General features: G+C 37.5%; 1 protein-coding gene across 1 annotated transcript; it reads left to right on the forward strand.

Annotated features, from left to right (window-relative positions):
* Positions 1–20,741: 20,741 nt before the first annotated feature.
* LOC124960108 (olfactory receptor 52R1-like) lies at positions 20,742–21,692 on the forward strand. Its single transcript, XM_047518667.1, has one exon. The coding sequence runs from the start codon at positions 20,748–20,750 to the stop codon at positions 21,690–21,692; it is 945 nt and encodes a 314-aa protein (XP_047374623.1). The 5' UTR covers positions 20,742–20,747.
* Positions 21,693–22,555: the final 863 nt, after the last annotated feature.

A 22,555-nucleotide genomic window follows, 5' to 3' on the forward strand; every position in this document is an offset into this window, starting at 1 on the left:
AAATTCCAGTTTTGGTTTCCAGTTTCCAGACCTGAATTTAGAACTTTCTTCTAGGCATTTCCATATGGATTTTCATGGATTAAAAAAAAAGCAATATGCTCAGAAGCAAATTGATCACTTTCCTCTATAACTATTCATCATTCTATTTAATATAAAACTCAAAATTTTCACAAAATGTTCTAATTCATACAATTCTATATTTTTTTTTAACTGACTCCCCTTCCATTCCATTACCAAGTATTTTCTATTCAACCTTTAACATTTCTCTCTTGGTCTACCTCAGCTTTAGCTGAATACAAAATTATATCTTAAATATTGACATAGTCTAACCTGGACTTCTAAAGTAGCAGTCAAAAATTATAATGTTTTTTGTAATAATATTTATATAAAAATATAAAGTGGCTAGGACTCTGAAGAAATAACAACTTCCATTGATTAGCATCTTCTCTATACCATTAAAAGTATATATTTGAGAAAAACAAAGATTTAAGCAGAATTGCAGTAAGATAACCATTTGTCATCACTGAAGTATCTAAAGACTATACATTTATTAGAAAATCATAATGGAAATATTAATTATATACATTTTAAATCTGAGAAGCCAGGAAAGTAATGTTTAAAACACAAAAAGAAAAACTCATACAAATAAAGATACAAATGAATTAGTTAAGAACAAAACCAAAGTTAAATAAACTTAAAATTAAGTTAGTTCAAGACTCATCCAGGACATTTTTAAAAAGCACAAAACATAAATAGATAACAAAACTAGATAGAAATATAACTTTAAACACTTAAAGAGTATGAATAATTATACCAATATATTTGACATCATGAATGTGGCAGGTAATTTTATAGGAAATTCTCAATCACAAAACTAGCCTAGAAAATAAAATCCCAATATGGACTCAAATTGTGTATTGTGATTTGTGAGAAAGACCATGTCTTTTGATTTAAAGAAAAAAAATGAGTGTTTTGTCTTACAGATTCATCAATCAGGGAAGAAAGGACACATTCCCCCAGGGGTCTTTTGACTGCCTAGAAACACTTTGGATTATTATAACTAGGAAGGGAGTGTTACTCTCATTTAGTGAGTAGAGACCAAGAGTACTGCTATGCATCCTAAAATCCACAAGACACTCCCTTACAACAGAGAAATGTCCAGCCCAAAATATCCATTGTAGCAAGATTGAGAAACTCTAGTGCTTATGAAAAGATAAAAAGTTATTCATCTTGTCACTTATGGAAAGAGATACAAACACTATTAATACCATATTTGGTATTAGATACAACTCTTTTAAAAGAATAGTGTATTTTTGATACTACAGAACTTGTCTTATGAAAAAAATTACTCAAATTAAGAAATCTATTAATGGTGTGATTACATGAATAGATATAAAAAGAAACATGATTTTCTTAAGAGATGAGAGAAATTCAGGAAATTCAATGGGGATTCATGATAAAATTGTGAATAGGAAGAAAATAAAAGTTTTCCAGTGAGAAGTATCTCCCAGAAATTCAGAGCAAACATGTTTATTAGTGTTTCACAAAAAGCATTTTCATCCAAAGCTTGTTTTCAAGAAAACAAGAAACCACATAAACTCTCACAACTATTATCCAACATTTATGGAATAGTAACAGCAAAGGAGAAATGCAAGTCAATAGAAAGAAAATGTATTATCTTGAAATAAATTTTTAAAGTCTTTCTTAGGGTTTTAATTGACATTTTACTTGAATATAGACTGTAAACTCAAACTAGAGTTGATAAAAATAGCCAGATAAAAATAATAAAATCCAACACTGAGAAAATTTTCTAGAAATAAGTCCTTATTCACAATTGCCATAAAATTACAAAATGTACTGCTATTATCAAAAGTTCGTGTTTTGCAACACAGGGAAGAAGGAGGTCTGTAATAATATACTAAGGAACTTAAAGAATTACCTTTATTTCTTAATTCCCTCTTAAAGAGAGGACTCTGCATAGGGAATATATAGGAATTTTGCCATTAACACTTAAATTCAAAGCATTATTAATCAATAACAGCTAAGAATTTGAATTGAAAGTGTTAGATCCTACAGTATAGTAAGCACTATGTCTATGCAAATGTGTCTATTAAAATGCTGAGACAAAAAAAATGCTGAGACAGCAAAGAGAGTGGACTAACCCTTTAACATTATCAGAATATAATATAAAACTAATGGAATTAATGAGGTATAATACTGACAAAGGTATAAGAATATGTATCCCAAGAAAAGAGTGTTGTTTCCCTAAAAATGCAAATGTGGATGACAATGGTATCTTCTAGCATTAGAAAAGAAAACAGATTATGTGAATAAAAGATTTGTCCCATCAGTTACCACCTTTTTAGAGCATGAACTCTATTGTACAGTCGTTTTATTCCCTGTGTTTGAATTAAAATTTCTAAGATGGGCATCCATGCAAAATCATACAAAACTACTAAAATGAATAAAGGAAAATGTTTTTTATTGAAGTCATTAAGTAAAATACTAATATCAAGCACTGCATCAAATCCCACTGATTAGGAAATATATACATAAACAAAATTAGAAGCACAGCATGTCTTTGCATTAGGGCACCAAGACCAGAGAATGCAGATGCTTCTAGTCAAAAGCGATAGTCTAAATAAAAGTACAGAAAATGGTATAGAAACAGAAGATTTGAACATGTTTTGGAAGTACAAAGCTAGATGCAGGATCACAACCACATCAATGTTTATTGCTGCTCAATTCACCAGATTCAATTCAGTCAGATTGTGGAACCAACCTAGATACCCTTCAGTTGATGAATGGATAAGGAAACTGTGGCATATATATACAATGGAATATTACTCCACCATGAAGAATGATAAAATTATGGCATTTGCAGGCAAATGGATGAAATTGTAGAATATCATGCTAAGTGAGATAAGCCAATCTCAAAAAACTAAAGGACGAATGATCTCGCTGATAAGCAGATGAGGACATATAATGGGGGGTGGGAGGGGTTAGCGTTAGGGTTAGGGTTAGGGTTAAGGAGGGTGGTAAGAATGGAGGAAGGAAGGACTGTATAGAGGGAAAAGAGGGGTGGGGGGAAGGGAAAAAATAACAGAATGAATCAAACAACATTGCCCTCTGTAAATTTATGATTACACAAATGGTATGCCTTGACTCCATGTACAAACAGAGAAAGAACATGTATCCCATTTGTTTACAATAAAAAAAAAAACATGATGGAAGAAAAAAAAAAAAGCAATTACATGATATACAATATCGAATGGGGCAGGTGAGGATGTAAAAGTTAGTAAACACATGGTTTAAACCTCCCTCTACTAAGAAGATTTTTTTTAAAAAAGTCCCCCCACAAACTCATCATTCACCAGTCTAGTGATAAAGCAAGCATAAAAATGCCTGAATTTTGATCTTAGCTATTGGATCCAACATAACTTTGCTACAAGTCAATGCACAGCATCTACCTTGTGGACTTTTCTTTTTAAATTATCAATAAAATGGTAGACAAAATTAGTGTTTGTGACTCAAGCCTGTGCAGTTGTGCCGGGATCCAGCCCTAGCAGCAGTTGGGGGTCCTAGGTGGATGGGAGGTGTCGGCACAGTGGAGAAACACCAGACAGAGACACCAAGTGTTCTGAGGCTGAATCTCTATTTTTTTGCCAGCCTTTTTATACATTTTTTTCTTTAATAATGATTATATCATTTTATAGTTAGTTTAAAATAAGAACCTTCAAAAGTACAATCTATGCTTCTTCTCAAAGTACACATTCCCTCTGTATGACAGCCCAGACCAAAACAACCTTATTTCCCAGCCAGACCAAAACAACACCGTCCCCCAGCAAAACCAAGGGCACCATGATCTGCCAGCCTTCAACCTCCAGAACAAACATCACTAGATTTTCTGAGAAACCACCCCCACCATGAACTCCAGTGTTTAACAGTGAAAAGCTTTTACTATTATTAACAAAGGGCAAAGAAATCAACTTATAGTTAATATTTAGTCTATTCTATTTCATTTAATGGTGGACTCTAATCTTATTTTGATTCTCAAAGAATTAGACTAAACATAGGAAAAATACAAATTATATTTATGACTAACCTAAATATTTTTATTATGTAAAGTATCTCTAGAGTCAGTTATTAAAACTAGGAAAGCAACAAAGGCTAAACACCACATCCAAGCTCAGAGGAATGCCTCTTTAATCATCTATATTTAGATATTATTATACTAAAGTAATCACAAGGCTTCTTTTAACTCAGCATAGCTACAATTGTTTATTTTTATATATTTTATCTACGTACTACTACTAAATTTTTATTGGGTACTATTTTGTGTCCCAATACAGTAAAACCTCCCCAATGTTTTTCCAATAAGTTTCTAATGATATATTGATTATTAATATTAAAAACATGGAGACATGCCACGCCTATGGCCCCCAAGAGGGAGGATGATCTTTCAACAGAACCTTGTCAAGTGTTGAGTCCTCTACTCCAACAGAACCATGTCAAGTGGCAGAGTGGTAGGAAATGTGGCACAGTTGGAATCAACTTCATTCATTTTTTTAAAATATGAAGCCAAAGCAGAGTGGTGTGGCGCCCGCCTATAATCCCAGCAACTCGGGAGGTAGACAAAGGAGGATAACAAGTTGAAGGCCAGAATCAGAAACTTAGCAAGGTCCTGAGCAACTTATTGAGATCTTGTCATAAAATAAAAAATAAAAAGGGCTGGGGATGTAGCTAAGTAGCAAAGCACCCCTGAGTTCAATCCCTGGTATAGGGAAAAAAAAATGAAGTCAGGAGCCCAGCACACATAAAATAATCCAATATCTGGGGATAGTATCGCATCCATTCCTATTAAACTGAACTGTGTCTGTTGTTGTTGTTGTTGTTGCTGCTGCTGCTGCTGGTTTTTTTGTTTGTTTGTTTGTTTATTTGTTTTTGGTGTGGGTGATGTTCTGTGGTTGATTTACAGTAGGGCAGACTCAGAGAGCCATAATACTAAATATACAAGTCAGTATCCAGAAATTTTGTCCATGGAAGAAATTGGGATGCATGATTAATCTGGCCAAGAATTAAACATAAAGATAGAACTCTTTGCGTACTCATTGAATAGAAGTAGGAACGTAGTAGCTCCTTACCATCTATGGTCTTTTACATATAAACCCTGGACTTTAAAAATATCCCTGGTCTCCCTATTTCCAGCTGATTCCACGCTGGTTACAAATGTCAAGATTTATTGGAGGTTCATCCTTCTAAATATGAATGGCTACCCCTAAGAGAGTCAGAGGGATCTCAGAATACAAGGATCTTGTAGAGAGGTAGAGCTGATGCCAAGAATATGACTCCAAAAACTTATTTCATAAGAAATAAGTATATGAAAAAAAAAACAAATTTAAAAGCTGGTTAAAGCAGAAATAAAATACACAATAAATGTCACATTGAAGACCACCAAGAATCACAATAAGTCTACCCCATTCCTTTGACATATGGGGCTTCAAGTTTCCTAGAAATATTAGTCTACAACTTCCTGCTTGAGCCCACTCAATCCCACAACCTTCCACTTGAGCCTGTTACTCTGAACCCCTCTCCCCAGTATTTCTACCCTTCACTGATTCCCAGTTCCTTGTCTCTAAGCACCTGCCTCTCTCTTCCGCATCCCTGTTTCTCTGCTCTATCTCTCCCCTCCCCTCTATTTAGCATTCCAGTCTCTGTCTTATGGGCTTGCTCTTGGGGTCCTAGCATCTTACCTGGCTCCAACAGAGGGAGGTGCCCTTTCCACTATCTAGACAGCCAGCTATATATGTGACTGATTGAGAGACCTGGCCCTCTTAAAAGAACCCCATAATGTAGCACAACCCTGCTGCTAAGAGACCCTGGAGACTTCACACTAATTATGACAACCACAATTTCCCAGGAGGCTTCTTACTCTAGACTGAAACAATTCAATATAATATTTGTATATCCTTTTTAATTATTTTATTATCTTTATAATGTTTTCAGATATTATACTCCTTATGACTTCTTATCTTTAGATTATAATTCCTACTATTCAGAATCTGGAGAATGGATGTCCTAGTACTTCTTTCCTCTCTTTCTTCCCCATTTCCCAAATTCAGTCACCTATAGCATAATATTTCCCTGGACAAGATACCTAACTTGCAGCCATAACAGTTATAAGTCCATGTCTGTCTTAAGTTGTTAAATTTAAATAGCAAATAAAGTGTAAATGAAATATGAATAAATAAATTAACCTGACAAGGAATACAAAATATGTATGGTGTGTTTAAAAAATAATGGTACATTACGCTCTATCATTAAACATCTATCACTGATAGATGAGTCAAAGTCAAAGGTCATCTAGGGAAGCAGCCCATTAAAAGAAAATTGAGGGGCTGGAAGATAGCTCAGTAGGTAAAGTGCTTGCCTTGCAAGCATAAGGCCCTGGGTTCGATCCCCAGCACTGCAAAAGAAAAAAAAAAGAAAAGAAAATTGATCCTTTCCTTGTATACTGGCACAGCTGCCACTGGTTAGGTCAAATTTTTTAATTTGTTTTGGCCCATGGCTTTCTAGAAGAAGTTTTATTATTTCTCAGAAGAAATTCAGACTTTTTTTTTTCAAATGGGAGCATAAATATCCTTGAGAACAATAAAAATTTGCAGCTTGATCAGAATTCCTGTCTTGCTGTCACTCCCTGTGTCTCTTGTCCCTTCATTCCTTCTCTCTTAGGTTTGCCGTCCTGCGTTGATGTCCCGCGGGTCGGGACAGTTGGCGCCCAACGTGGGGCTCGAATGAGGGAATGAGGGACATGATGAGACACAGGCTGGTTGACTGTGTTTTTCTTTTGGGCTCCTGATAAGGTGCAAGTTCACGCCGGCGGGCCATAGGCAGAACTATCAGCCAGGAGTGGGGAGGGGGCACGCTCCGGGAATCCATCAGCCTTCAGCTGCAGGGTGTTTGTACAGGGGAGGCAACCGCAAAGTGCTCCCTGGGCTGCTGCTTATCATAAAGGTCAGAACGTCCTCAGAATGAGAACTTCTTCTTGGTCCCTGACATATTAAAACTAAATTAATTGTGGGAGGACACAATTTACCAATAATAATTGTTCAGACAGGGCACAAGAATTTTGGTCTGCCTTTGCAGTTTCTACAACCTTCCCAACAATGTTGCCATTGACCAGTTTAGCCCTCAAATTAGACGAAGACAGCATATAGATCCAGATATTTCCCCCTAGCCAGTTTTCTTTTAACTGAAATGTGGTGCTGAACCCCAGGTTGTAGAGAAAATGGTGGTGAGAGTTCCATGCTTAGGTGAGTGAGAAGAACTGGGATGGGTAAAGCCTGGCACACTTCTCCTAGTTAAATAAAGAAAAAAAATGAAGAGGTCTATCTTCAACATCATGCCTGGAAGTTCTGCTTCCTTAGGAGATGCAGAGAATAATGAAAGAACCTTACCATAGATTAGGGAGCAGAGTCTTTACAATAATCTTACTAAGTCATTCAACATTGTTATCACTATCATTTTCTAACATCATGTCCTTCCACAGTTAAAGAGAGAGATTGTGAAAATAAGTTTGTGTATTTGTCAAGTGTGGATGAAGCTGGTCACCGTGAACTTGCAAAAGCAACAAACTAATCGTTCCTGTGATTGTTTCTAGGAGTTGCCATTGGTATCAGAGTGACAGAAGACATAAATGTTGAAGAGCAGTAGCTGTAATAAAAAATAGAAATAGAGGTTATTCACATGAGTAAGGTTGAAATGATGGGCTATAATAAGTAGATTTTATACAATGATTTTTCTTTAAAAGAAAGGAAAAAAGGTATATGTGTGTGCATAAAGATATATTTATTTGTAACATAATATACCTATATTATAATTTTATTCTATATATAATAAATTTTATTCTATTTATTTTTATTCTATATATTTATTATAAATATAATTTTTATTCTCTACATTTATTTTTATTCTATATATATTCTATATATATAGACATGTATATACATATATATATATATATATATATATATGATGGATGATATAGAAAACCCTGAATGCATAAAAGAACTAGAAAGATAGAATTCTGTATTTGAACAGATGAATGCTTAAGTTCAGATGCCCAGTGTCTATGAGCTATGACTCCATCCAGGTCATCTTGATACATCTTTAACTGTAGTACTATGGACATAAATGTCAACAGAAGGGAGGATATAAGAACTGTAAGGCAAAGGATGTGACCAAGATTTCTACCTGAATATAGAATATAGTGAAGAGTCTCAGGACTTTCATGACAATATCCCCAACAATCTTTTCTTCACATAATTTTCTCCTAAACATCCTTCTCTGTTCCACTTACATAAACCTGTAAGTTCACTGTTACCACCTTAACTGGGCTCATAACACTACCCAGAAATCATTGTACATCTACTGGAGACAGGACCGAGAGCCTGAGGCCTAAGTCCTCAGTGCATTCTATAGAATTACCAGATTTTCAAAGACAGATGATATAGGACCTGTCAATTTGGAAAGATTGAACTTTCTCCTCCACACTCCACACAGCATGCTAGCCCAAACTCAAATTGAAAAATAATTGTGGTTGACTTAAAAGGTACTTTCCTCAAGTGTGTCTTTTCTGCTAAGAGCCATTGTGACAATGAGGACTGTGGAAAAGGAAGGAGATGAGAAAACACAGGACCTAACCCAATACGTCACATTCTATTGAGAGGAAAAAGTATCTTTTTTTAATTTATTTTTTTCATATAAAATTGAGTTTTATTTATTTAAAACAATTCTATTTTGCACACCAAAAAAGACAATGACACTGTTTTCCATTTCTTTCAAATCTAAATTTTAGCTTAAGAGATTACAGCTGGTTCTTATATCTGCTTTTTTTAATTCTATACTCTTTATTAATTTTATTCATAAATTTTTAAATTCATTTTTATTGTAAACAAATGGGAAACATCTTGTTTCTCTGTTTGTACATGAAGTAGAGACATAACATTTATGTAATCATACATTTAACTAGGGTAATAGTTTTTGATTCATTCTGTTATTTCTTTTTCTTCCCCCCACCCATCCCATCCCTCTCTTATCCTTCTATACAGTCCCTCTTTCATCCCCATTATGTGTCATCCTCTGCTTATCAGCAAGATCATTCATCTTTTGGTTTTTTGAGATTGGCTTATCTCACTTAGCATGATATTCTCCAATTTCAACCATTTGCCTGCAAATGCCATAATTTTATTATTCTTTATGACTGAGTAATATTTCATTGTATATATATATACCACAGTTTCTTTACCCATTCTTCAACTGAAGGACATCTAGGTTGGTTCCACAATCTGGCTATTGTGAAACGAGCGGCTATGAACATTGATGTGGCTGAATCTCTGTAGTATGTTGATTTTAAGACCTTTGGGTATAGGCCAAGGAGTGGGATAGCTGGGTCAAATGGTGGTTCCATTCCAAGTTTTCAAAGGAATCTCCACATTGCTTTCCAGAGTGGCTGCACTAATTTGCAACCCCCCCAGCAATGTATGAGTGTACCTTTTTCCCCATATCCTCTCCAATACCTATTGTTGCTTGTATTCTTGATAATTGCCATTCTAATTGGGGTGAGAGGGAATCTTAGAGTAGTTTTGATTTGCATTTCCCTTATTATTAAAGTTGTTGGACATTTTTTCATATATCTGTTGATTGCTTGTAGATCTTCTTCAGTGAACTATCTGTTCATTTCCTTAGTCCATTTGTTGATTGGGTTATTTGTATTCTTGGTGTAGAGTTTTTTGAGTTCTTTATAAATTCTGGATATTAGTGCTCTACCTGATGTATGAGTGGCAAAGATTTTGTCCCACTCTGTAGGCTCTTTCTTCACATTGCTGATAGTTTCCTTTGCTGAGAGAAAGCTATTTAGTTTGAATCTATCCCAGTTATTGATTCTTGCTTTTATTTCTTGTGCAATGGGAGTTCTGTTAAGGAAGTCTGATCCTAAGCTGACATGTTGAAGATTTGGACCTACTTTTTCTTCTATAAGATGCAGGGTCTCTGGTCTGATTCCAAGGTCCTTGATCCATTTTGAGTTGAGTTTTGTGCAGGGTGAGAGATAGGGGTTTACTTTCATTCTGGTGCATATGGATTTCCAATTCTCCCAACACCATTTGTTGAAGAGGCTATCTTTTCTCCATTGCATATTTTGGGCACCTTTGTCTAGTATGAGAAAATTGTATTTATTTGGGTTTGTGTCCGTGTCCTCTATTCTGTACCATTGATCTACCTGTTTTGGAACCAATACCATGCCATTTTTGTTACTATTGCTTTGTAGTATAGTTGAAGGTCTGGTATTGCAATACCCCCTGCTTCTTCCTGCTAAGGATTGCTTTAGCTATTCTAGGTTTCTTATTATTCCAAATGAATTTCATAATTGCTTGCTCTATTTCTGTGAGATATGTCATTGGGATTTTAATTGGAATTGCATTGAATCTGTATAGCACTTTTGGTAGTATGGCCATTTTGACAATATTAATTCTGCCTATCCAAGAACATGGGAGATCTTTCCATCTTCTAAGGTTTTCTTTAATTTCTTTCTTTAGTGTTCTGTAGTTCTCGTTGTAGAGGTCTTTCACCTCTTTTGTTAGATTGATTCCCAAGTATTTTATTTTTGGGGGGGCTATTGTGAATGGGGTAGTTTTCCTAACTTCTCTTTCTGAAGATCCATCACTTATGTATAAAAATGCATTGAATTTATGATCATTGATCTTATATCCTGCTACTTTACTGAATTCACTTTTGAGTTCTAAAAGTTTTCTGGTGGAATTTCCAGGTTTCTCTAAATATATAACCATGTCATCAGCAAATAGGGATAGTTTGAGTTCTTCTTTTACTATTTGTATCCCTTTAATTCCTTGGTCTGTCTAATTGCTCTCGCTAGAGCTTCGAGGACAATGTTGAATAGAAGTGGTGAAAGAGGGCATCCCTGACTTGTTCCAGTTTTTAGGGGGAATGCTTTCAGTTTTTCACCATTTAGAATGATATCGGCCATGGGCTTAGCATAGATGGCCTTTACAATGTTAAGGAATGTTCCCACTATCCCTATTTTTCCCAGTGTTTTGAGCATGAAGGGATGCTGTATTTTATCAAATGCTTTTTCTGCATCTATTGAAATAATCATGTTATTCTTGACTTTAAGTCTGTTGATATGGTGAATTACATTTATTGATTTCCGAATGTTGACCCAACCTAGCATTCCTGGGATAAAACACACTTGATCGTGGTGCCCTATTTTTAATATATTTTTGTATGTGATTTGCTAAAATTTTGTTGAGAATTTTTGCATCAATGTTCATTAAGGATATTGGTATGAAATTTTCTTTCCTCGATGTGTCTCTGTCTGGTTTAGGTATCAAGGCGATATTGGCTTCATAGAATGAGTTTGGGAGGGTTCCTTCCTCTTCTATTTCATTAAATACTTTGAGAAGTATTGGAATGAGCTCTTCTTTAAAGGTTTTGTAAAACTCGGCTGAGAACCCATCTGGTCTGGATTTTTCTTTGTTGGTAGGCTTTTGATGAATTCTTCTATTTCATTACATGAAATTGATCTATTTAAATTGTGTATGTCCTCCTGATTCAGTTTAGGCAATTCATATGTCTCTAGAAACCTACTGATGTCTTCAAGATTTTCTTTTTTGTTGGAGTATAGATTTTCAAAATAGCTTCTAATTATGTTTTGTATATCAAACGTGTCTGTTGTGATATTTCCTTGTTCATTCTGAATTTTAGAAATTTGGGTTTTCTCTCTCCTTCTCTTTGTTAGTGTGGCTAAGGGTTTATCAATTTTGTTTATTTTTTCAAAGAACCAACTATTTATTTTGTCAATTTTTTCAATTGCTTCTTTTGTTTCAATTTTGTTGATTTCAGCTCTGATTTTAACTATTTCCTGTATTCTACTATTTTGATGTTTTTCTGCTCTTCTTTTTCTACAAATTTGAGCTGCAGTGTTAGGTCATTTATTTGTTGATTTTTTCTCCTTTTATTTTCCTCTAAGTACTGCTTTCATAGTGTTCCAGAAATTTTGATATGATGTTTCTTTGTTCTCATTTACTCTAAGAATTTTTTAATTTCCTTCCTGATGTCTTCTGTTATCCATTCATCATAAAATAGCGTATTATTTAATCTCCAGGTGTTGGAGTAGTTTCTGATTTTCACTCTGTCATTTATTTCTAATTTCAGTCCATTATGATCTGATAGAATACAAGGTAGTATCTCTATCTTCTTGTACTTGCTACATTAGCTTTGTGGCATAGAATATGATCTATTTTAGAGAAGGATCCATGTGCTGCTGAGAAGAAAGTGTATTTGTTCTTTGTTGGATGGTATATTCTATAAGTGTCCATTAAGTCTGAATTATTGATTGTGTTTTTGAGGTCTATGGTTTCTTTGTTTAATTTTTGTTTGGAGGATCTGTCCAGTGGATTAGAGAGGTGTGTTAAAATCACCTAGTATTATTGTGCTGTCATCTATTCAATTCCTTGAATTGAGAAGGATTTGTTTGAGGTACATGGATGAGCCACTGTTTGAGGCATAGATATTTATGATTGCTATGACTTGCTGATTTATGCTTCCCTTAAGCAGTATGAAATGTCCTTCTTTATCCCTTCTAACTAACTTTGGCTTGAATTCCACATTATCTGAAATGAGGATGGATACTCTGGCTTTTTGCTAAGTGCATGTGCATGGTATGTTTTTTCCCATCCTTTCACCTTTACTCTGTAGGTATCTCTTTCTATGAGATGAGTCTCTTGCAGGCAGCAAATTGTTGGATCTTTCTTTTTAATCCAATCTTCCAGTCTATGTCTTTTGATTGATGATTTCAGGTTATTAATATTCAGAGTTATTATTGAGACATGATTTGTATTCCCAGTCATTGGGCTTTTTTTTTTTTTTTTTTTTTTTTTTGGACATGATTTGGTTTCTCCTTTATTTGGCTATTCATTTAAGCTAGTTACTACCTTTGCTGATTTGCCTCATTGTTTTTCATCTCTTCCTCATGGAATATTTTGCTGAGAGTGCCGGCTTTCTTTTTGAAAATTCTTTTAGCTATTGTTTATCATGGAAGGATCTTACTTCGTTGTCAATTCTGAAGGTATGTTTTGCTGAGTATAAGATTCTTGGTTGGCATCCATTTTCTTTCAGGGCTAGAAAAATGTTGTTCCAGGCCCTTCTAGCTTTTAGGGTCTGGATTGAATAATCTGCTGATATCTGTGTTGTTTTCCCCCTGAATGTAATTTGATTCTTTTCTCTTGGGGCCTTTAAAATTCTGTATTTATTTTTTATGTTAGGTATTTTCATTATAATGTGCCTTGGTGTGGGTCAGTTGTAATTTTGTGTATTTGGAGTCCTATAAGCCTCTTGAACTTGATTTTCCATTTCATTCTTCAGATGTGGGAAATTTTCTGATATTATTTCATTGAATAGATTGTTCATTCCTTTGGGTTGTTTCTCTAAGCTTTCCTCAATCCCAATAATTCTTAAATTTGGACTTTTCATGATATCCCATAATTCTTGCAGATTCTGTTCATGATTTCTTACCATCTTCTCTGTTTGTACAAATTTGTTTTCAAGATTAAAATTTGTCTTCGATATCTGAGGTTCTGTCTTCCAGGTGTTCTATCCTATTTGTTATGTCTTCTATGGAGTTTTTAATTTGGTTTATTGTTTCCTTCATTTCAAGGACTTCTGTTTGGTTTTTTTCAATATCTCTAACTTTTTATTGAAATGATCTTTTGCTTCCTGTATTTGCTCTTTTAACTGTCGATTGGTGTGATCATTCAATGCCTGCATTTGCCCTTTCATCTCATCATTCAATGCCTGCATCTGCTCTTTCATCTCCTCATTTTCTTCCCTGATTATTTTAATTATGTACATTTTGAACTCCCTTTCTGCCACTTTCTGCCATGCTGTCATTAGATTTTATTGCTATACCATCTAGGTTTGTTTGGGACATTTTCTTCCCTTGTTTTCTCATGTTGCTCAGTTATCTACCCCACTAGTAGAGAAACTCCGGAATACTGCAAATTTCCTCCATTGACTAATATTGCCTCTGTACATTTCCAATAATTCACCTCTTAGCCTTCAGTAGCCTGAAGTCTTGGAGGAACTTGATAATGCAGTGCTCCACAAGGAAGTTGCCCCTCTAGGGGTGGTGGCCTTCAGGTGGGGAATATTCCCTGTTCCTCGGCACAGGTGCCTCTACTTGTTGACTGATGGTCAGTCAAAGGGGGACTAGAATGCAGACTGGGGCACGGCTGATCTGGGCCTGTGTCTCTGGTTCTACTGCCCTGATGGAGAAGACTCACATGGTGGGGAAGATTCGCTGGGCAGCTCTCCTCTGAGCAGTTCCCTTCAGTCCAGAACTACCACCTCGACTGGGAAGCCCTCCTCTGTGATGTTCCCAGGGGTCTTGATCTACCGCCTGGGCTGGGGAGCCTGTCCCTGTGAGGGACTCTCTCTCTGAGCAGTCCTCCTCTGCTAAGTTCCCTGGGGACCAGAGCTACCACCTGGGCCTTGGACCCTCACTCTGTGTCTATGCCTCTCGCTGTGTGACCCTCCTCTGCAATGCTCCCGGTTGACTGGGTTCTCGACTCAAGCAGGGGAGTCTCACTGGGCCACTCTACTTCACAAAGTTCCCTGTGTTTCGGGACTACTGCCCCATCCGGGGAGTCCGACCATTGGGAAAGTCTCACCCAGTGGCTCTGAGTTGGTCCCGAGTCTCTCAATACCTCCTCAACTCTCAGGAAGGGAGCTGCCCTTCCGATGATGATGGCCACACCCTCAGGAATAATTCGAAATGCTTGCACCAGCCTATAAAGAAGCCTCTGGCTAGCTCTGCAGTGCAAGCGGGCTGGTTGGTCAACGGCTTGCTCCACGATGGCAACAGACCTCGGCGTGGTGGTCAGGCAAGGTCCCTCAGTGATGGCGTCTGTGCTTGGCCTGGTGGTTGGGTCGGCTGGCTACTGACCACCTAGCTCTGCAGGGCAGGCTGCTTGGGTACCCGCCTGCTACCTCCCCGGTGCAGGCGGTCTGACTCACCCACCAGCCTGCTCTGTGACTGAGACCTACCTGTGATGGCACCGCCCCTGGTGCTTGGTCAGGCGGGGTCCCTCAGTGATGGCGTCTGTGCTTGGCCTGGAAAAAGTATCTTGAAGGGGGAAAAGAAGGAGGAAAACAGATAGCAAGAGGCAAGAACTTCCTTTAGTCTTCATTAAGCTGGGTTAATATACTAAAATTAAATGAAACAATGAAAGAATAATAATTTGCAATCAGAGATAAAAATAAAATTTCCAATTATGATGGCATCCTAATCCATAATACAGAAGAAACGTAAATATCTTCTGTAAACATGGACTCCCTAAAAACATTAGTTGTGCCCCTGATTTTATTATGTTGAACATTTAATATCTGAGTGTGATGATACTAATCTACCTTAGAACCGTTAATCTTAACTTGATAACCATGGCAGCTTTTGTGTTATCTTTCCTGAAAGTGTATGTTGTATTTTGTGTTTTGTGAGGTGTATCCTCTGAAGTCTGATGACTCTTCACTCTGAGAATTAATCTATTCTTCCTATTTGTTAAAACTACTTTCTCAAATATTCCTTAGACACTTCATCAAAGATGAAATAAAAGAAATCAAAGAATTCTTAAACAATATACAAGGAAACACCAGCAGTCCTACATAGGGATTAACAAAGACAAGGAGCTATGAATGGCTTCAACTATCCATGTTTAGTGAGGAAGACCCTCAAGGCTCTGAAATTTTCAAAAATGAATATGGAATCTTTGTGTTTTAGTCAGGTTTTTCATTGCTGTGATCAAAAGATTTGACAAGAAATACATACACGAGACAAAAATCATTTTGGCTCACAGTTTCAAAAGTCTCAATCCATGGTCAGCTAACTCCATAGCTCTGGATCTAAGGTGAGGCAGAAAATCATGGCAGAAGGAAATGACAGAGGAAAGTTGCTCAGGTCATGACAACAGGAAGCTGAGAGAGCTCTGCTCATGGGGGTCAAAATATAATTCCCAAGGACACGTCCCCAGTGGCCTGCCTCCACCAACTGTACCCTACCTGCACATTTACCTCCTCGCTAATCCATCAGTGCATTCAACCACTGATTAGGTTATAACTCTCCTAATCCAATCATCACCTCTAAACTTTCTTGCATTTGTCTTATGCATGAGCTTTCATGGGACCCAAAACATCCAAACCACAATATTTCATCAGAATTCCCACTCCGGATAATCACACACTCAGAAGTGAGGGCCTTGGAACCATGGCTGCCTTGTTACAGTGAAGCATCAATAGATTATCAACACCTCCATCAAGCCCATACCTCTTACATATACATACCCATATATATGCATGCCCATGTGCCATCTCACACTTTCAGGTATGTAGCAGGGCCTGTGCCTACACAAAGCATGTGCTTTGAGTGACTCTCATTCCCAGAATGATTATATTGCTAATTATGCATACTTACAGCAAATAATTCCCCATTCTTTCACTTATATACAAACTTAGACACATATATACACTCACTTGTAAGTACTGTCCCTTACATATATATTTATTATTATACCTCTCAAATGCACATATTAACATACATGAAATGTCAAACATATTCAAATTACATGAAATATTCTTTCATTCATAGATACATAGAAACCCACTAACAAAATGTAGATGTATACAGATAAATTCACACATATATAATCCCAACAAGCACCTGCTTGCACATGCATTCAAATTCCCTCTTTGCATTCCTGTATACAGAGGAGAAAGGAAAGTTAGGGGTTAATGTTTCCAGCTTTAGCTTCCACTCTCAGAGGGAACCAGTGTGAATACAAAGCAATGGGAATTAGAGGGAGGGAGGGGACCAATGCTTGGGGAAGGGACAGACTAGGCATAGTCCTATAAATAGACCATGATCTGAGGTTTCTGCCTAAGGCTAAAGCCCAGGGGCTCTTTAGATCTGCAGGTAGTCATCCTCAGCTTTGTCAAAGAGCAGAGCTCAGGGTGAGTTGTTAATGTGACTATCTGTGCCACAGGCACACGGGCACCTCTTCCCTTCCCAGACAACAGAGGGACTCACTATCTCCAAGCACCTGGAAGGCAAAGAGATGTACTGTGCAGAAGGCCTGATTCATAGGGAGCCCCAGGTCCAGAAAGTCATGACTGGTGGACTTCACTCTGAGGCGGGGAGATGAATCAGGGCTCCCATTCTGTTCTCCAGGGAGATCTAGAAAGGTAGGAAGGCTGCTGCTATACACAAATTCTCTATGAAGGAGGTGCCGTCAGAACCCCATCTGCTCTACACCTCAGTTTCAGATATCCTAGAGTGAGAAAACACTGTACAGATTTCCCAAAGTTATTATTCAGCAAGATTTCAGCCCGTTTATCACTGTCACTTCACTGCCTTCAGCAACACAGCTGACCAATGGGTACAACTGCTTCTACACAAGAGAAGCCAAGGGTACCAGAGCAGGAGTCAAGACATACACACAGATGAAAGCTGAGTTGTACTCAGTGTGAGAACATTGTTCTATAACCAAATTTCCTCAACTGACTACTACATGGAAGGTTTGCAAGTTATATTTTGAGGAACAGAGAAATGTGGATTCAGAAGTTCAAATTGAATCATTGTAGCTCCAATGTTTAAAAAGCATATAACTTAATTTTAGCTTTCATTATGTATTAGGCTACAACAATTCTTACTGGAGTGAGGGATAAAAAAGAATATTTTAATAGCAGGATAGAGTAAGTTGAATAGGTAGTTTATTGGGGTTTGTATTGGATGAGCCATATCTTCTGCAGTCTAACTGATCTGCACCATGAGAATTAATCTTTTCCTTCTGTTTTGAAACAGAAGTTTTGGGCAAGAAGGGAAATTATATTGTTCTTTTTTTTTTTCAGTTTAGGAAATGCACAGTTCCCTCTCTAAACCCAACAACAAACTAATAAGCTGTGCCGCTCTTGTTTGGTACCTCACATGCTGGACAAAAATGCCTAATAATTGGTCAATATAGTATCTACTAATTGTGACTTGTAGCCTTAAATCAGCCTGTGTTCAGTTCTTAAGTCCGAAAGGAAAAGGGCACAGGGATTTCTGAGAGTGAAGACACTAGGTTCCAGGGAGCATTAGGGAGAAACTCAGAGGAAAATACAGCCTTTTGTCCAGGACCCTATCTCTCATTCCAGATGTAGTTCTGAGGTCCCCTGCTCCTGTATCATCAACCCAAGCAAGAAAGTCAGAAGGAAGATAGAGTCAGAAGAATCAATGAGGAAAGCTGAAAGACATCAGTTAACAGGGGAGCTCTGGCCTCTACAATAATAATTTGGAGAAGCATAGGTATGAATGGAGGGGAAGACAGAAAATAGATTTGGAAAGAGGCTGTACCATGTAGGCAACTGAAATATGGTTGTGAAAGAGTCACTGCTAACATGGAGGGTAGAACAACTGAGTCTTCCATCAAGGCTCATGGGAAAAACCAATAAAGATATCTTCTAAGACACAGATGCTAGCAGACAACGCTGGATCTGATCCAGTCTCCAGTTCAGCGAAGGAGCAGTGGTCCAGGATCCAAAGGCAAATCTGTCTCGAAATCAGTACAAAATTGTACAAAACCCTTCATTTCTGCCTTTGTCAAAATAAGGCAGCCAGCTCTGCCTTACTCAGCCAGGATGGGAGTCCCAACCACTCACTATGTAGCAGTTGATCAAAGATTATTATGCACCGTGAGAAACTGGACCTCTAGGTGACACCTTTTTCAGCATCTGGTGCAGGATGGAGCATGATGTAAGTATGTTTATCTAAGCTGCACTGAGGCTCGGGGACTATGTCCCCACAATGTGAGAGTGAAATGCAGGTGGCAACAGGCGGGCCTCGAGGAAACCTCTGACTCCAACAGAAAATCTAATATTGGGAAGATAGGCCAGGCAAAATCAATCAAAACTGAGGTCTAGGTGCCAGTATGTATGTCTGTATGTGTGAACGTGTGTTTATGTCTGTATGTGTGAACGTGTATTTATGTCTGTATGTGTGAATGTGTATGTATGTATGTATGTGGGAATGAGTATGTATGTCTGTATGTGTGAACGTGTATGTATGTATGTGTGTGTGAACGTGTCTGTATGTATGTATGTGTGAACGTGTCTGTATGAATTGTGGCCATGATCTAGGGAGGGACCTCTGCTTTGAGCTGACCTATAGCCCTTGTCAAGGCAGACTGGTAAAATTTCTGGTAGAGAGGAAGAATAATAAGTCTGATTTCCATTTCTCTCATACTATTATAAATCTAGGAAATTTTAAAAAGAGGCTAGGACTATCTCTGATGTTATAGGCACAGTTTGGGGGAACAATTCAGTTTAGGAAAATGAAACTTTGTTAGTTCCCACAGGTGATGTATTAAAGGGGATTGCAAACTATATTCTTCTTGCCTAGGTATTTCTGCTTTGCATAGGTTAAGAACAAGGCTTTCAAAACAGGGTTACCATAATTAAGATTAAGTAGTGGAAAGGCACTGGGTATGAAAAAAGTCACCTTTGTCCTTATGCATTGGCCGTAATTGCATCCACCAGAGGGATCAAACAGTACAGTCAATTCATGTAAGGCAAGTGCACAGAAATGGTGCTCACAGTGTGCTCACAGCAGCAGGCCACCTCCAGTGTGACAAACAGATATGAATGTCATGTACTCAAAGTGGGCTCAAGATGGATCTATCTTGATATTGCTATGAAAATTGTTATTCAGGTAATAATCTTTTACCTCTGGATAATGGCATTTGTTTTGTCCTTCAGCAAGAACTCTTACTCTGTACCAAGACTGAGGTGCTAGGGGTACAGTTTGAGACTGACCTCAGGAAAAAAGTAAGATCTAGGATAACCCTCAGAAAACAACAGCCTACACAAACCCAGCTTCCTGCCTGTTTCCATACATAAAGTTGTATTTGAATACAGGAACACACATACATATGTAATGGCTATGGTGGTTTTTGCACTACAATGGCTAAATGAACTTGTTTCAATAGAAATCATGTGACATAGAACCCCTAAAAAGTTTATATTCTGAACTTTTATACAAAGTTTTCTGACTTCAAATCTAGAAAGTGACATATACTAAAAGCCATACATAATTACATGTGCACAAATCTTCCATCATGTATCCTGAAGCTCAAATCCTTATGGTAATTGTCTTGGAGTCCAAGTTATCACTCAACATCATTATATAAATTCTTATGGTCCTTTAAACTAAGCTACCTTCTGACCCTGAAATGTTGTCTAAGAAATTTAAGAAAGGGATCAAAAATTCACATATGGAAAAGGTGGAGCAATCATTTAGTTGTAAAGAATACAAGGACAAAAATTATTTTGACTTTATCTATCAGTATAGTTTTCCTTTAGCAGATTCTACATTTAAGAAATTATTGACTATTTAAGAAATAATTACACTTTCAGCTGGTATGTTGTAAATCCGTTTTGAATAACAAGTAACATCATTTTATGTTGCACAATTTTATTCCTTATAAGAGTAGTTATTAGTTATTATTTAACAGTTATTAGTGAGCCTCACTGCCCTATCAACCAAGTGTGGAATCAAAAGTTCTAGAACTAATAATAATTTCTTTGATTGTTATCATCTGCAGAGAGTAGATTACCTTCACAACAGAGAAAATGGTATCCATCCCCTGATGTGGGCTTCAGGAAACAGCTCTTCTCATCCTGCATCCTTCATCCTGCTTGGAATCCCAGGACTGGAGGCTGCCCACTTCTGGATTGCCTTCCCATTCTGTGTCATGTATGTTGTGGCCGTAACTGGCAATATCACCATCCTGCACGTCATCAGAACTGACCACACCCTGCACCAGCCCATGTACCTCTTTCTGGCCATGCTGGCTCTCACTGACCTGGTCCTCTCCTCCTCCACACAGCCTAAAATGCTGGCCATACTCTGGTTCCACGCTCGTGAGATTGAATATCATGCCTGCCTCACGCAGGTGTTCTTCATCCATGCCTTTTCTTCTGTGGAGTCTGGGGTGCTCATGGCCATGGCCTTGGACCGCTATGTGGCCATCTGCTTCCCACTCCGGCACTCTAGTATCCTCACCACCGCTGTGGTGATCAAACTGGGGGCGGCCGTGATGATGAGAGGGCTGTTGTGGGTGAGCCCCTTCTGCTTCATGATCTCCAGGATGCCCTTCTGCCCCAACAAGGTCATTCCCCAGTCCTACTGTGAGCACATGGCTGTGCTGAAGTTGGTGTGTGCTGACACCAGCGTCAATCGTGCATATGGGCTCTTTGTTGCTTTCTCTCTGAGTGGCTTTGATATCATTGTGATTGGCATATCCTATGTGATGATTTTGAGAGCTGTTCTTCAGTTGCCTTCAGGTGAAGCCCGTCTCAAGGCTTTTGGCACCTGTGCCTCCCACGTGTGTGTAATCCTGTCTTTCTACATCCCGGCCCTTTTTACCTTCCTCACCCACCGCTTTGGCCATCAAGTGCCCCGAGTGGTGCACATCATGTTTGCTAATGTCTATCTTCTGGTGCCCCCCATGCTCAACCCCATCATCTATGGAGTTAGAACCAAACAGATTAGAGACAGGGTTATCCCTGATTGTTGTGGAAAAGAGCCCTGAGTCAACAATAACAACACCCCAACTATGTTAATTGCCCGACTGATCTGGGGACATAATGAAGAGTATTTGTCAGGCCATTACATATCACCACAAAGTCATCTCTGTGGACACCATCCCACAGGCTAGCAACACTCCTGAATAAATAGGAACAATTTTCAGGTTACCCAGAACATGAAATCTGAGTAATATGAAGGGCAATGAAAATTTAGTTAACCTAAGTTTACCATTGCAAGAAAACAAGTTGTTTCATGTATTAAATCTGTGAATATTTCAAAGAATGCTGTCTATAGATTATTAAGGCAAAAACATTATTTTACATGATTAATAGAAGGATAAGTGGGCACCCTTAACAGGAATTTTCAAAATCGCATCAAGTATCTAAAAACATATATTTTCTTCAACTTGGAATCTCTATATAAAAATAGAATTTTAGAAATAGAAATAAATATAAGAACATACATGAAATCATTATTTATAAAACCCAAAAGGAATCCTTTCAAATATTCTCCTTTAAGAAAGTAAATGAAGAAATGTGGAATACATTATCAGGGTGTATTCATTTTATTTGCAACAAAGGTATCTGATAAATTATCAAGCTGTAATATTCAATAAAAAATGTTGCCCTTAAATCTCGAATACAATTCTGAAATGGAATGCACTTGTATAGAAAGTAATTCAGTACATACATCCAAATGCTAATAATAGCTACTTGGAGTATTAAGTCCTGGGCCATTTGAATTTTGTTTTTGCTCTTTAACACATTTTTAAAAGTCATCCTCAATTGATGAAGTTTAATTTTACTATGGAAAAGAGTAAAATAATATCAAAAGCATAAAGAAAGCATCAATTCATTCCAAAGTCTA

The sequence above is a fragment of the Sciurus carolinensis genome, chromosome 11, assembly GCF_902686445.1.
Source record: "Sciurus carolinensis chromosome 11, mSciCar1.2, whole genome shotgun sequence".
In the NCBI taxonomy this organism is placed as follows: Eukaryota; Metazoa; Chordata; class Mammalia; order Rodentia; family Sciuridae; genus Sciurus; species Sciurus carolinensis.